This window comes from Pinus tabuliformis, chromosome 2_2 (assembly GCF_031772625.1).
Source record: "Pinus tabuliformis cultivar Carrire ecotype Pingquan chromosome 2_2, CPIR1, whole genome shotgun sequence".
Taxonomy (NCBI): Eukaryota; Viridiplantae; Streptophyta; class Pinopsida; order Pinales; family Pinaceae; genus Pinus; species Pinus tabuliformis.
In genome coordinates, this window is record NC_142300.1 from 836,556,004 (window position 1) to 836,572,612 (window position 16,609).

Consider the following 16,609-nt stretch of genomic DNA (forward strand, 5'->3'; position numbering starts at 1 on the left):
CGTGGACCTGTTATTTGTCTGTTCTCCCCCTAACGAGAAGCCTTCTTATCATAGTTTGTCAATGGCGATCCTTGTGGACTTGTGTCCTGTATGTGCTTCCCTTGAAGAGAAACCTTCCTTTGTGAACTTGTAATCCTTCAACTATTCTGCTCCCCCTGAACTTGTTGTGAAACTGCAATCTTGTTCAAACTATCTCTCTGTCAATCGTAAACTTGTGCCATATACTGCTACATAGACTTTCGCTCTACAAACTTCAAGGAGTCAACAAGCATGATTGTTCAAAATAGTGATTCACCTAACGAGTCATCCTAACTCGAGTCATTAACTGAAGCAACTATTGATTCCTTACAACCTATTACAAACCCTGAAAGCATAACAACTAAAACCTTCTTTCCTTCCTGCTTTTCTTGCTCATCCTATACCTGTTCATCTTGTATATGTTTTCTTTTCCAAATCTTCTTATTCTTGCCGTCAAGCTTTTCATTCATGGTTGATTTCATCTTGTACTTGTAGAAACGAGCTATGTGTCCATAGCTATGGCATTTGTAACATCCCTTATCAGGATTGTACCTGCACTCGAGTTCTGTGTCCGTAATTATGACATTGAATCATTCAATGTCATCCATAGAAGATTCTATATGGTATATGTCTCAAGAACCTAAAAACTTGCTTCTAGGGTTTTGCAAATAATAGTTGTACTTGCCAAAAGCTTCACAATCCCTAACCATATGTCCATAGTTAGCACATAAAAAGCAATAACCATTAAATAAATGTGTGTACCTGAATGGTTCATTTGGATGCGATGGTCCTTGGTAATTATACCTGTCAACAACTTTACAATCCCTGGCCATATGTCCATAGTTAACACACGAAAAACAATAACCATTAAATAAACGAACATACCTAGAAGATTTTTCATTCTTCTTTGGAAGCGATGTTGTAGTTTGTTGTCATCCTTTGTCCTTGACTGCTTTGGCATCATTCTTCAGAGTTACAACATTCTTCTTTGGTTCAATTGTCTTCTCAATCTCACTGTGCAAAAATGTGGAGCTTGTACCTTCATCAATTAGAGCCTTACTTGTTCTTTTCGCCAATTCTTTATATGTCATGTCCATAACCTATAAATAGTCCTTTTCTTTGAGCTTGTTGATCTCATTAAGCATTGCATCAAGTTCTTCTTGCTTTTGAGCAAGATCTTGAAACCATCTTTTCGAGATCTCCCTTCTTTTTTCTGCCTCCTCAACCTCTAGCTTGAGAAGAGTGGTCTTCTCTACTTCTTTGTTGAGAACCAGTATATTCTGCTCCTCATTTTCAATCCTAAGTCTGCTTATTTCTGTTGAAGATGTTTCTAATTCCTTTAATTGGCTTTCCATGACTTTCGTTTCCATTTCTGCTTCCTGTACTTGTTGTTTGAGCCTGCCAATCTCTACAAAGGCTATGTCAAGTTCTTGTTGCTTCTGTTGAACTTATCTCTTGAGGTCTTGTGTCTCTGTATTCTTTACTTCTTCCAATTGAGTTTTAAGACTGCTAATCATCTTCTCAGACTCTTCATTTTCCTTGATGAGTTCTTTTGCAGTCTTCAATTATGCTTCCAAAAGTCTTATCTTTTCCTTTTGGCTTTTGAGTTTCTTTATCACCTTGATCACTTGATTTTGACACTCTGTCTTACTCATTTCTCCAAATTCTTCATCATAATCAGAAGGATCCGAATTTTCAATAACATCTTGACCTGATTGCTTTGTTGAATAGGGATTATGAAGCTTTTCCCAAAGAGATTTAGTTGTTGAATATTGACCAACTTTTGTTTTCACAGAATTTGGAAAAACATTCAAGATTGCATTTGTGGCCTTTGAATTGTACCTTTTAGCTTCGTCAGTATATGTGTCTCCAGAAACCACTGATTCCCATGCTCCATGCGCCTGCAAATGTACTTCCATCTTAGATTCCCATATCCAGTAATTATTTGCATCAAAATCAGGGGTTAGTACACAATACTCACTTTCTTCAGATTTGGTTGTACCTATACCTTCCTTTGAAATCCTCGCAACCTGCTTCTTTGACTTTCCCATCTCTATGCTCTGAAACTGCCTTCCAGCAGTTAAGTTGTTACTAAAGGAACCAAGCTCTGATACAAATTGTTGGAAATACTGATAGGGGGTGAATCAAATTTTCTCAGCAATCAACACTTTTTAATCATTTTTAGAGCATTAGTTAATCTTCAGTTATTATTATTGTTCTTCTCTAGATGATTATAAACAATAATCAACAATAGACAACACAATACAACAATGTTGAAAGATAAAATAGAGGACACAAATATTTTTAGGTGGAAAACCCCCTCCGGGTAAAAAACGATCGAACGCTTCTTTAGTAATTGTCTTCTCCTTGTTAAAAGAAATATTAATACATCAAGATTTCAGCTACAATTGAGGGATATGTCAACCCTCTAATTCATAGGCCACAACTTGTAGGATGCTACTAAACCCTAATATCCTGCAACAACCAGAAGGATTCCCCAACACCCTGTAGATCAGGGCACAACATGATGAGTGCCCCAACACTCTGTTACCAGCTGCTATCGAAAAGGATTCTCCGCTGCCCTATTAGTTTATCAGCCACAATTGAATGGACACCACAACGCCCTATGCAAGCCACAAATTGCCCTAGCACCACCCTGCTGCCCTGAAGTGTTTTCAGGCCACAACCTGAAGGTGACTCCAATCACATGCCTTGCACCACCTTGCCACCCTGACGAGCCAGAAGATCACGTTTCACAATTTTTAGACTGGATCCCCTTGTACCCTGAATCAATATAGTAAAGTTATAAAGAAGATGTTGTATATCTGTCAAATCCCAGTAGCCACTGACCATTGATCACTGCACAATGTTGCACATCAAAGTCACTGCTCAACTGCACATCACTGTCACTGCACACATAGATCATTGCACATCTGTTTACTTTTCAATATCAAGAGGTCACAACGTTGGCTACCACTACACGTTACGAATGAATAAGCATCAAGGTTCATATGCAGACAACCATATCACTGACCCAAACTGCCTATACTGCTGCCAATGCTAAACCCAACATTTGATAATGGCATCATACTCCAAGATGCCTCAGGTCATCCCTATGACCTGCTACCTATTCTATAAAACTCTGCCCACAAAGAGCTACCAATATATGCCTTTTCATTGTTGATCATTGTTCATACACTACTATCCATTTCACTTTAATCTGTTGTACAACAAAATGATATTGCCCTCAAGGACTAGCTACCCTTTGTTCTTACTACAAGCAATAATGATTAAACAAGTTAATGAAGACTATTGATCATGAAACCATGGCTGATGCATATCCTAAAAAGGGTTTGCAAGGTTGAAACCTTAACTGTTTTGTAAATGAGACCATGCTTCTGCAATCATAACCTTATTCCGGACTATCCCTCTGTCTTTTTAACTTGGAAACCCTTATATGGCATCGATAATCAAAACAAAGTAGTACTTATTGAGACAAGGTTGATTGTTTAGGCATGTTTAGATACACCAAACTTCAAGCATTAAGATTGAGATCAAAAGAAACTTGTTTCAAATCTTGAACATCCCTGTGTTGACTCCTCTCTTAGGGCTGCAAAATTTATGTAAGGAAACTTCAAAAATATTCTTCAATATGTTATACCTTAATTGAAGCTTTACAATACTAACCTCTGCTCTCGTTTGTATGAGATTCATGCACAGGATGGTGACATAGAAGCGTTCAAACATGTGCAACGTTCAATGTTAATTGTGGCTATAGGACTTCGACTTCAGAAATGCAACATACTTCTATGTACTTGAGTAAATAAACTTCCAATTAGTGAATGATAAACTATTGTTACCAGACTTAAGGCCACATGAGACTGTCCTAATACATCTAACAAGCTTCGGATCATGCCTAAACTCCTCATTGTCCTTAGCTTAAAGTCAGTGACAGAAGATGAATACAATCATATCATAACAACTCCAAAAGGAGGACCAAATGACCTTGGCAACTCTTCAATTCAATCTGCAATCGATTCTAGAATACGTTATCCACAAAATGCCAAGAATAATAGTCCAGCGGGGTTCAAAGCAACGATTCTCTTCCTTCTTGATGAACCGCAGAATAAATGACCAAATCTTTATGGACAAGGATGATGCCTCAAACAAGGCTGAGAGCCACAATAGAGAAGGAAACAGGGTTGCTTATGATTGCGACTCTATTTGTCTTTGATCACCTACAATAGAAAGGCCAATGTAACCCTTGAAAGTTTATTACCCAAAAACCATAACCAAAACATCTCTTAATCAAGCCTCTCGTTGGATATAGCAATATTCCACAAGGCCAAAGATCAAATTCAGAGCAAAGTTCTTCAAGAGATGTGCGTTGATTTTCCTATCAGAGAAGGCCGAAAATCATAGAGATTGTTCCTTAGCTAGACCGAAATTTTCAGATTAATTGTTAAGAAATTGATGTCATTTGAGAGTTCATTTGGTCACCCTTTTATAATAAGTGGGGGGCTCTTGAGATGAACGTTGGAGGAAATTTTAGGGGCTTCATTAGGTACATCTTTTTGTGATGTTTTAAAAACTTTTTATTATTAATCAATTTAATTTAATTCAGTAATCATTATTTATTTTTTCGTTTAAATACTAAGGATTTTGTACACTAACTCTTTCTTGATGTGTTTTGTAGGTGACACATGGGTGCACGAAGTCAATGATTGATTTGTTTTCTTTGGTTCTTGAAGTTATGTAACTTATATGTGGTGAGCTTACGGTGATAAACAATGTCATATATTGACAACAGTAGGAGGAGGTGTCATGCCACTACCCCTTGGGGTTTTAGCCCAGAAACTGGGATCACCAGCTTCAATTGTGACTATCTCTCAAACTAGGAGGCCTCTCGAGGCGTACCATATATCAACAAAAATATATTTTCAAGGAGAATCTAATGACATAGATCTCAGACCCAAACTCAAAGATTTGACTTACCAAAAACCCTCAACAAGGTCGAGGTACATCCTTAGTCTCGGGAACCCAAACCCTAGGACATGGGTCTTCAACCATCCAACAGTATCGCTGCCATCTTGATGTAATTCGACAATTACTTAGAAGCGTTCATTAACCATTTGACATCAATGACTAGTGTTTTTGGTCAAAGTCAAAACCAGTCAACTCCATGGGTTAACATCAATAACAACAACATCCAACACACATGACATGCACTTCCCATCAGTGTTTGCACTAATTGTACTCGTTTTATTTTCACTTTTCTATTACTTCTTATATATTTGCTTATTGTTGCTAGATTAAATTTTAGGAGATTCAATACCACTCCCACTGTGTATCACAGTGGTGTTACTCCTCTGTCTCACTAACCTACTTTTGTGCATTTGTTGGACATAACATTTTTTAATCTTATCTTAACTTATCTACTCCATTTTCATTCATTTATGAGCATTTCTTCTCAATTGGAGGCAGTCCATAGTCCAATTCTCTAAACTTTGAGTCATGTTTTGCAGTGAATTGTTACTCAAGTTCCTAGACTCCAATGCTATATGTTAAGAATTATATCTTTTAATGAATATATTATAATTTCGTCTTCACTGTCATATTTAAATATGGTTTTGCTCAGATTATTTTATTCTTTCTTATTCCTAACATCATTGTTCTTTCGATTCTTGATTCTCAAGAAGGATATTACATGGATCTCATTTGACTTCAACTCTATGCAACTAGCCTTTAGTGCTACTAGCACAACATAGTTAAATGTGAATGATGTTAGGAAGCATTACCTTCTTTTCCATTGCATTCTTCTTGTTTTCATTTAAAAAACACTGTTCTAAAGTTTTGGAAAACCTATCCTCTCGCATATAAAGTTTCTCGAGGTTATCTTAGTTGTCTAGTTGCTGCCAATACAAACTGTCAAAGGAATGAGTTGGATAAAATAACCATACGACATCCTCGTGGTGGAGTTAAGTCAGTAATGAGCTCAAAACATCCTTACAAATGATCAATAAGAGGACCCAAAACATGGATTAATTCATCCTTTGATAGTTGACAAACAATTGCTTAAAATGACTTAACAAGGAAGAAGCAAAGACCATGAGACCACCCGCCAAAAAAAGCAGGAGATTTCTCAGGAGGAAGCTAGCATCATGAACCCCTTAGAAATTGAAACTTTATGAGAGCTTCCAAGAGTCAACACTGCTTTTGAGAAGGGATGGAAACAATTTCGAAGTGATGGAGAAAATGCTGAGGAGATTGTAACGAACTTTGAGGTACACAGAGAACAGAAATGAAGCATTCCAAGTGGGATACCAGCCCAGCCCACAAAGCAACCAAACATTGCCATTAAAAAGAAATATGCAAATGATAATATAAATACATTTCTCTTTTCTATTGAGAACTGATGGCATTGGAAATTCTGATTTCTAACTAGTGTAGAGTAGAATTATGTTCTTGGAAGGATTTTAAAGGTTGTACTTTCTAACCTAATGCTAAAATTTTAAACTGCAGTGTGAAGGATGCCATGGACAAAATAAATCAGGAGGAAACAAATTTCTTACCTCTGCTACGATCCCCTTGCGAGGAGCATAGAAAACAGTTTCACCACCAATAAGAGCCTCTCTAGCAGAACTTTGTGAACTGTCAAGGATTTTTTTCCCTTTAGATCTCAAGCCACCATTCAAATAAATCAATAATGTATATTCTGTTGTATTCCCCCCTCCAAGATCAACACTCTCATCAATATGCTGACCAAAACGCTGACCAATTTTATACCTATTCAACAAAGAATCACATCTTTCAGTATTTAGATTCATATTTATGTCCTCTATGAGAAGATTGACTTTCTTACAATATCACAATTGTGAAAACAATCAGAACTTGTTGCATTTAAAATTCAAACAACATTACTTATAGAATCTGATATTAGGGCTCAACCCCACTGCAGCTTTTCCTTGAACTCTAATGTCAAGAAAAAAGTTGCATAGACCAGCTTTCCAGAGCTTTTCTGCAAGAATGGCATCATGCACAGAGATGCGATCATTGTCTCTAAACGCTTCTCCCCTAGTTGGCCCAAGGCTGCCTTGATGCACAAAACCACAGGTTTCTGCTCTCTTGATAAAAGCTTCGCATTCGGAAGGAGTTAAAAAATCTGGAACCTGAAATTCATAAGCAACAAACAATGTAGCTTTCTTTTTTATATATAAGAAATATTTAAAAAAAGAAAAGAGCAAATATAGGTTTTAACTTTTCAAAAATGTTATCAAGCAAATTAGCATAGGATAGAAGCAATGTTCCACCAAGACTCCTGGACGGGAAGACGCGGGTGAGGGGAGATGCACAAGGGGGACGTGTCGGAGTACCCTGAAATTTTAGGGAAATTTAGAGGGGACGGGGGGACGTCGAGGTATATAATTTTTTTTTCCTTTTTTATATATATATATATATATATATTTCAAATTCATATTCAATAATGAAAGCATAAATCCAATGATACATACATAATTGAATTAAATAATGAAATACATTGATCCATACTCATCATCCTTACTAATACATACATGATTCATCCATAAACCATGAGATTCAATAATGAAATACTTTGATCCATATTCATTATTCATTATTCACCATTCTAGAATCTACATTGATTTGAAAATTAAATTCATCATTCATCATTCTAAATTCTAAATTGATTTAAAATTAAAATTAATCATTCATCATTCTAGAATCTAATTAGTACTAAGCAAAACAGACTATAATAGATATTGAAATCTGAAGACTGGAATAGTAAATTGATATAACTAAAACTCAAAAACAATGGAGTGATGAGTCTAAATGTCACTCTAAAGTACACATAGGGCTTGGTGCTCTTGATTAAATACTAATTCCATACCCTTGTACATGACAAAATGCAATGGAAACATTGGAATCCATCAAATCCTGAATTCCTGAAAAACTGTTAAGTTTGTTGGATTTTGAGTGAGATCTAAAATTCTTCTTTCTCCATATGAAATCCAATGAGGTCAGAACGACTCTCAAACATCCTGAGTCATTTCATTTTCATCACTTTTACTTTAAGAATTTAACATTACCATGAATTGCATAGCATTAGTAGGGAAATATGGTCAAATACTAAGTTTCCCCTGTCATAAATCATTGATTACAAGCAAATTTAAGGGGGGGCACATAGACCATTTTTAGGGAGGACGCCTAGGCATCCCCCTTTTGGGGAAACCCTTTTGGGGAGTGGCATCCCCCACACTGGGGAAACGCCCCCCCTGCATCTCCCCCCGTCTCCCCAAAAGGGGGACGTGGGGAAACGTTTCCCCAAACGTCCCCCCGTCCCGAGTGCGTGGGGTGCGAGGGGAATGTGCACCCGACCCTGGGAGACACGTCCCCTTAGAACACTGGATAGAAGTATGGAAGAAGTGTTTGATGAAATGTGAAGAATGTTTGGTGGTCAGATTTTCCAGAAAAGCTCTCCAATCATTGTATTTCTAAGATATCAGAAAAAACAAAGAAAATATAGGCAGATCGGTCCTTTCTCACTTGACCACAATACTGTCGACTATCTTGATCCTTTCAAACCTTGGTACAATTGAACCAAGATCAAGGAAAGCAGTACTATGTCATTTGATCCATATTGAAACATACATATGACAGATTACCACAAAAGGAAGGAACCCTAATGAAAGAACAGGAACTGAATGTGAGCAAGGCTTTTTATGGAGACATGTATGAACAGTAATGAACAAGATGGTATACCTCAAGAACGTTCATTTGGGGAAATTATATTTAATTTTGAGGGATTGCATAACCCTTGAGGAAAATCAAGCATCCCTGTACCTAGATGCCTCTACATCTCTAATGCATGACTATGAATGCGCAAGTGAGAGAGAGTGAGTGAGAAAGAGAGAGAGAGAGAGAGTCCCACATTGAAAATACAAAAGTTCCATGGCTTTGGAAAGGTCTTCTTTGTTGAAAGGTGTTGTCATTGACGTCAACATTGATTCTTGAATGCTCTTAATATTTGTCTAGGATTAAATTAGTTGGAAGCTCCAATAACAAGAAGCCCTGGGAGGATAGTTGGAAGATCTAGAACCCCTGCACTTATTGAGGATTTTGAGGATGAAGGTCAGCTCATTTTGCGAGCACAACCACCTTATTGGATGCTCCTTGTCGAGCCGATTCAAGGGGTATATGGCACGCCACGAAAGCCCTCACAATTCAGGAGTTATGCTTGTTTGAAGATGAAGCCCCCAACTTGTGGGAAAAAAACCCAATCAAGTTGATGATGTGACAACTTGTCTTTGGCTATAATAATGATTCAAATTAAAAGGCCTTTTATAAGTCAAATTAATTTTATGGCAAAAATCTTGTGGAAGGAAGTAATATTTTTTAGTCATGCTCATGAGGGGTTTTAGGCTCCACAAAGTTAAATTTCAAAATTTGAATATCCCTCCAATTGCTAGTTTGCCTCAAATTCAAATTTGAAATACTTCCCTCCTTTTTGGAATTCAGCTAGCCATATCTAGCTCTATAAAAAGAGAGACATTTGCTCTCCAAATGATATGAATCAAATGCACATCTAAGCTAAGGGAGCTTTGTAATTCTTTGGCCCTATGTTGAAGTGGCTAATCTAATGAGAGGCCAAAATTATTTCTTTTTCAGCCCTAAGGAACAGCAAGGGTTTATGGGTTTATGGCTTATTGTTTCTAGGCTTAAGGGTATCGCTGGTCTTGTGTAGTCTTTGCAAGTTAAGGGCTAAAACTTGCTCCAAAGATGTTCTGAAGATCATTCTAGGGTAGCATCCAACACATAATCATGCAAAAAGAGGATTTGTTGGACTGATCTGAGCACTTGTGTCATCAAGACTGTGGCTTCCTAGGGAGAAATTATCTTGGAAAACTCAAAGACTCATCCTAAAGTACTTGCGGACCTATTCAAATTTTTGGCCTGTGGTTTGAAATCTCATTGGCATCCCAATAGTGGTGCACTATTTGATTGTTCTTGGCCTAACTTCTTGCAACCTTATCAACAAATAGCTTATCCTCTACGCAGATTCGTCATTCGCTGCAATATCGACATATTTACTTACTATTTTGCGTCATTGTTAGCAAGATGCTTGAGGACTTTCTGTCTTGTTAGAATCCATTGGTTATCACAAACATAAGGCACAAGGTCTAGATGAATAAAACCTTGATTGATGACCTCACGCACCTATCCAAGAACAAGTATTGAGAGCAACCTCATCAGAATTCAATTTGAAAATCGATACTTTGGTGAGGACTGTTTGATTCAATCTTTAGCTGGTGTATGGACTTTTAATATGACGACCTCCTACATCATTTGAGGGTTCCTTCACCTTTCCTTGAACAAAATCCAATACTTTGACTTTTGCAAGGATGGGATCCATCCTCTTCTTCCATGCTCTATAGTTGGTGGCTCCTTCTATCTTATTTTTTGTCTTCGTTGAAGTTTCCATAGATTTTCTAGATATAAATTCTTCCCTTTAATAAGCCTTCTTCTTATGATCTTGTCTTGAAACCTTTCTTTTATCCTTCCTTCTTTCAATAGATCTTCAAGCTGCCTTTTCTCTTCTTTTATCTTAGCTCTAATACCATGTTAGAAAATTAGAAAGGCAGAAAGATTTTCTTATGTTGACAATTACTTGTGATATTCTTGTATTCTTATTAACTTTCTTTGTGTCTTCTTTTATCTTCTTCTTATCAAGTAATCATCAAACCTAAAACATGAAGATCAATGACACCAGATATAGACACTCAATCAAGGCTAAAACCCCTATAAAGGGGAAAACTCTTCCACTAGTAGATTCAGATCAAATTTGAGACAATCCAAGACCTTAGAGTAGACCAAAATTCCTTCCTCACTCCACCAAGTCAGCCTTCCAGAATGGTTATCCAATCTTTAGTGGTCTCTTCTAGTCAAATCAACTTAAACCCAGTTACAATACAGAATTTCGGCCTTCCAGCTTCCAGAATTTCGGCACTACTGCAGATCTCAAATTTCGGCCCTCTTGCAACTACCTAGAAATTCACACGTGGTAGAAAAGAGAGATTTTCAACTTCTTCTGGCTTGACAAGTGTCTCCTTCTTTGCTAGGGCTTTCTCCTTCACTTTAGGTATTTCGCTCTCTTATTTCTCCTCTAGCAACTGCAAATCGAACTTTCTTATCTTGTTCTCCAAATGAGGTCAAGTTGTTGCCTATATCTAGTGGTTATGTCTCCCTTTGAGGCCGACTTGTCCTTAACGAGGCTGACTTGTCTTCCTTGAGACTAACTTGGTGGAGGAGGCCTATTTGACTCAATTTAGATCACAAATATTTTTCTTTCTTGATATACAAAGCCAAAGAAGGGTCTATTACATGATGACAAGGGCAAGGACTCTTGACAAACCCTAGAAACCTACAATGGAGGCTTTGACCTAAAAATAAAATAATAAAGCTTGAAACCCATGCTAATAAATAATTTTTATAATAAAATTTATTTTTCTTTCTTTTGACAAATATAATACATCTTGATTCAATTACAATTATGAAGACCGACACTAGTTACATTCTTCAACAACTTGAACAAAAATTGAGTTTGAGTTCGGGTAGAGGTAGATTTGATTATGATAGTGTACTTGCTAGAGTTGTTGGTCCAACTAGGGTTTGGTGTAAAAGCAGATTTCATTGATGATAGCATTTGATATACAAGCAAATTTGTTTGATTAGGGACTGTATTGCAGGGTATTTTGTGTTGATTACTGAGCATAGGTGGATCCAGTCTGAAAATTGTGAAACGTGGTTTGCCAGCTGATCAGGGTGGCAAGGTGGTGCAAGGCAAGAGAATGGAGTCTCCTTCAGGTCAGAGCTTGAGAACACTTTAGGGTGGCAGGGTGGTGCTAGGGCAGGTTGGAGCCTGCATAGGGCGTTGGAGCGCCATTTTGGTTGCAATTGGTAAACAAGGTGTTGGAGCATCCTTCAAGTTGAAGCCTATAACTAGGGCATTGGAGCGTCCTTCCAGTTGCAGCTGGTAAACAAGGTGTTGGAGCATCCTTCAGGTTGGAGCCTATAAACTAGGGCATTGGAGCATTCTTCTGGTTGCACCTAGTAAATAGGGTGTTGGAGCATCCTTCAGGTTGGAGCCTATAAACTAGGGCATTGGAGTGTCCTTCGAGTTGTAGTTGGTAAACAAGGTATTGGAGCGTCCTTCAAGTTGGAGCCTATAAACCAAGGGGTTGGAGCCTCCCTTAGCTGGAATTGAAAAATATTGATGTACATTTTATTGCAGACAAATATTAAAAAGCGTTCGATGGTTTTTGTCCTAGAGGGGTTTCCACCTAAAATTTGTTGTCTATTGTCTTGATGTTTGCACATTGTTATATGGTGTTGTTTATTATTGATTTATGTTACATCTGATGATAATTTTAATTAATGCTCTGTGAACTTAAAAATATAATGAAGAGAAATATTGATTCACCCCCTCTCAGTATTTCCAACAATTGGTATCAGATTCGGTTCCTTCAGTTGCAACATAACAGTTGGAATGAAGATCTTAGGTTAATCAAGATAGGAAAGTCAAGAAAGCAAGCCGCCAAACATTCAAAGGAATCAAAGGAAGTCCCTAATATTGAAATACTTTCAAAACCTATTACAACTGATGAAGCGAGGTAGGTTGGTCCAATTCCTCTATTCACTAAATCAAGTTTTGTATTTTGGAAAGCTAAAATGGAAGCCTATTTGCAAGGTGTTGACACCTAATCCTCTACGATTGGGTGAATTTGGAATGTGAACAGTCATCAGAAGATGAATTGAGCAGTCACATCCTTTGTATATAACAATAGCTACCTAATGAAATAAATCGAATCAGTTTTCTGCCAAACTGGAGTTACTCCTGGCCTGACATGGTATTAGAGCCAGCTCCTTGTTTTAGCTATTATGCTCCCAGTAACTCCTCTGTCCTGGCCTCTGCCTCTGCCTCTGCTTTATTCCCTTCTGTTCTGAAATAATCTGCCTCTGCTGCACTGCACATCTGTCCATACTGAGACCTAACGGTGCCACTGCAGAGGGACGTTTGAATGTGTTGTCTCATGACTGTGAGGAGGGAGTTCGACTGTGCAACGGAGGGCCGAGGGAGCAGCGTTTGGAGGCTGTGTTTAGGAGCAGGCGGACTATTTGCAATACAACATTATAACACTATGTCTGTGGTATTGCATTATAACGTTGTGTGTTTTTTACCAGTCATGTGGTATATGTCGTGTGGTATACACTGGTTTTACGCCTCTCCACAGACCTCCCCTCCATTGTGCCTCCACCCGCATACCATATACCTTATCATTTATATGCATGCTTACCTATATCGCCATCACCATACCCGTTAAACGTTGTATGGTATTCTCGTCTGTCCAGTGGGCGTTGGAATTGAACCAGCACTTCAAATACCGCTGGGTATTGGAATGGATTTGTAATGACAAATTAACAGTACATGTGCATTTTTGCCTTGTTTTCCACACGACAGAGACTGATTGTATATGAGCTGTGCGCTGTGGGTTGTATTAACGCTGTGGTATTTTACGCTGTGACATATTCTTGCTGCCATCGAAATCCTTTCACATATTATTTACGCTGTGGTATTTTACGCTGTCATATATTCTTGTCTTTACGTTGTCACATGTTTTACTTACCACTCCATGCTGCACTCCATGTTGCGTTGTATGCACAACATCGCTTTCCATTTTTTTAATAATACACCTCCGCTTCTCATTTTATTACATTGGGTATTATCCATTGAGTGTTAATGTTGCGGATTATTATTGTTATTGTTGTGGTATAATCTAGCATATCACAGTCCTTTGCCACTTTCACAATATTAAACATTCAGCACATTTTGCCAACAGAAGACAATTTTAAAATGCATTCAATAATATCTATTGTGGAAATTTGAGACGGCTCGTGGTAAGAGAAACAGTCGTGGCTTCAAGGTCTTGAGAATCAAAGGGATTTATGGTGATTTTTTTAGTCTTTTCAGTGAACTTTGAAATTGTAATACCGTTGCTGCTACAACTTTGTAGAGCTCGCGGTTGATGTCGTTGCTGCTCCAACTTTGTAGAGCTCGCGGTGAATGATTGATTATTTTTATACACCAAAATTATTTCCCACGGAAATTTTTTTTTAGTACAATTTCACTGTATATCAGCAGAAGTATTTTTTTACAGAATGCATTCAATCATCTCTATGGTAGGAATAGTTCTCACTGGCAAGGAGAATTATCCTGAATGGTCCCGGATGATAAAACACACCCTCATCTTCAATGGGTTGTGGAAAGGAATGTGTGTCGGAGAAGGAGACAATGACCCAGTGCAGCCTACATCAGACAAAGAGCTCGTCATTTGGGAAAACAAGAATAGCAAAGCCTATGCATTAATCGCAGCATCTGTAAATGAAGTGAGTCGCCATATTTCATCATATTCAACTGCCTTTGAAGCTTTACAAAAGCTGAAAGAACTCTATGACTCACATTCTGCACTAGAAGCTGTTCAGCTCATGATTAAACTCTTCACTCTTGAACTGAAAAATAATGATCCTCTTGCTCTTGCATCTGAAGTAAAGTCTATAATGCATGATATCAAATCCACTAAGGTTGAGCTGGATATCCCTCTTATTACTTTTCTCAAGGCACTCTATCCTACTTACTCCAATTATCTTGAATCTTTACAAGCAAATGGAAATCTTAAAGATATAACCTTTGACTCTCTTATGAAAAAGTTTGCTGAAAGAGAGAAAGCCTTTGGAAAGAAGACAGCCCCTGAATCTTCTGAAGAGACTGTGTGCCTTGCTCATAAAGAAAAGCATCCTGCTCAAGATTCTACAAGAGGAAGAGGTGGACGAAGAGGAAGAGGAAGATACTTCAGAGGCAGGGGGGGCAGACATTCTCAAGGAGAAAAGGCAGATCTACACTGCATTCACTGCAAAAGAAATGGATCACATGATGCCTCTACATGCAAGCTACCATGGGACAAAATTGAGCAGAAAAGAAACCAACAGAAAGGTAAAACTGATGATACAGACAAAGGTAAAGCACCTGAATCCGCTCACTATATTGAGGCACAATGTAACATTGGAGTAAATGAAGATTTGTTTAATGCTTCACTTGCTTCTTCGAAAAATGATTGGTTGCTTGATTCAAGAGCAACCTGTCATATGACTCATAGAAAAGATTTTTTTGAAGATTTCACTGATAATGTTGATGGAGCAGTATACTTTGCAGATCAGTCAAAAATCAAGCCATCAGGGCTTGGCACAATCAGGCTTAAACTGCCTGGTCTTCCAGACTTTCTTCTGGATCATGTTCTATATCTCCCACAGCTCAAGAGAAACTTGCTATCCTTGGTCCACATCCGCCAGCAAGGTCACTCCATTCATATGTTTGATGGCAAGCTTGAGGTAAGAAAAGCTCCTGACCACTCACTTGTCATGAGGGGAATAGAAGAAGAAAGACTTCTCAAACTGCAAGGAACCTCTGCTCATGCACAACATTTCTCATATATTTCTCATCATCAAGAAGGTACACTTCCATCAAGTTTATAATGGCATGCTAGATTTGGACATTTAAACTATGACAGTCTCCGCTTATTGAAGAAAAATGGTGTTGTTGGTTTGCCTACAATTCCTAGGAAACATAAGCAATGTGATGCTTGCATTCTAGGAAAGCATAGCAAACAGTCTTTTCATGATTCACATTCAAGAGCACATAGGAAGCTTGAATTCATTCATTCATATTTATGTGGTCCAATGCCTGTTCCTTCTGCAAATGGAAATAAATATATCATGACATTTATTGATGATTACACCAGAATGTGTTGGGTTTATTTATTGAAGAACAAATCTGATGCTTTTCAAACATTCAAGAATTTTCATAAATGGATTGAAAATGATGCACAATCTCATATTGGGTCTATTCGCACTAATAATGGAAAAGAATATACATCAAATGAATTTGAAAACTATCTTCGCCAACATGGGATCAAACATCAAACAACTGTGCCTTATAATCCCCAACAGAATGGTGTAGCTGAAAGAATGAATAGAACAATCTTGAATATGGTACGATCCATGCTTTTCTTCAAAAATGTAAAGATAATGTTTTGGGCTGATGTTGTTCTATGTGCTGCATATATAAAGAATAGATGTCCATCTAATGCTATAAGAAACAAGACTCCTTATGAATTGTGGTATGGACATGTTCCTTCGATAAAACATCTCAGGATCTTTGGTTCCACCTGTTATGCTTTGATACCAAAGGTACATAGAAACAAACTTGGTGCTAGAAGTCGTAAGTGTATCTTCCTGGGGTATTCAAACACTTCCAAAGCATACCGCCTCTATGATGAAGCAAATAAAAAGTTTGTTGTATCTAGAGATGTAATTTTTCTTGAATCATCCAAATCTGACAATGTTGTTGAGCGGCAACTTGATCGCTTGGATAGATTCGCAAAAACGAAATCATTTCAAGAATTTGATAATCAGATTCCACATCTTGAAGGGGGGATTCCTATACTAGATCAATATGTGGAAT

General features: G+C 37.7%; 1 protein-coding gene across 1 annotated transcript in view; it reads right to left on the reverse strand.

Annotated features, from left to right (window-relative positions):
* Positions 1–16,609, reverse strand: part of LOC149195575 (2-oxoglutarate (2OG) and Fe(II)-dependent oxygenase superfamily protein) — a 96,328-nt gene that overhangs the window by 44,187 nt on the left and 35,532 nt on the right. Inside the window, exons 2-3 of the mRNA XM_089405363.1 lie at positions 6,940–7,187; positions 6,591–6,804 (exon numbers count right to left, since the gene is read on the reverse strand). Coding sequence (XP_089261489.1) covers positions 6,591–6,804; positions 6,940–7,187 — 462 coding nt within the window. The remainder of the gene's footprint in view (positions 1–6,590; positions 6,805–6,939; positions 7,188–16,609) is intronic.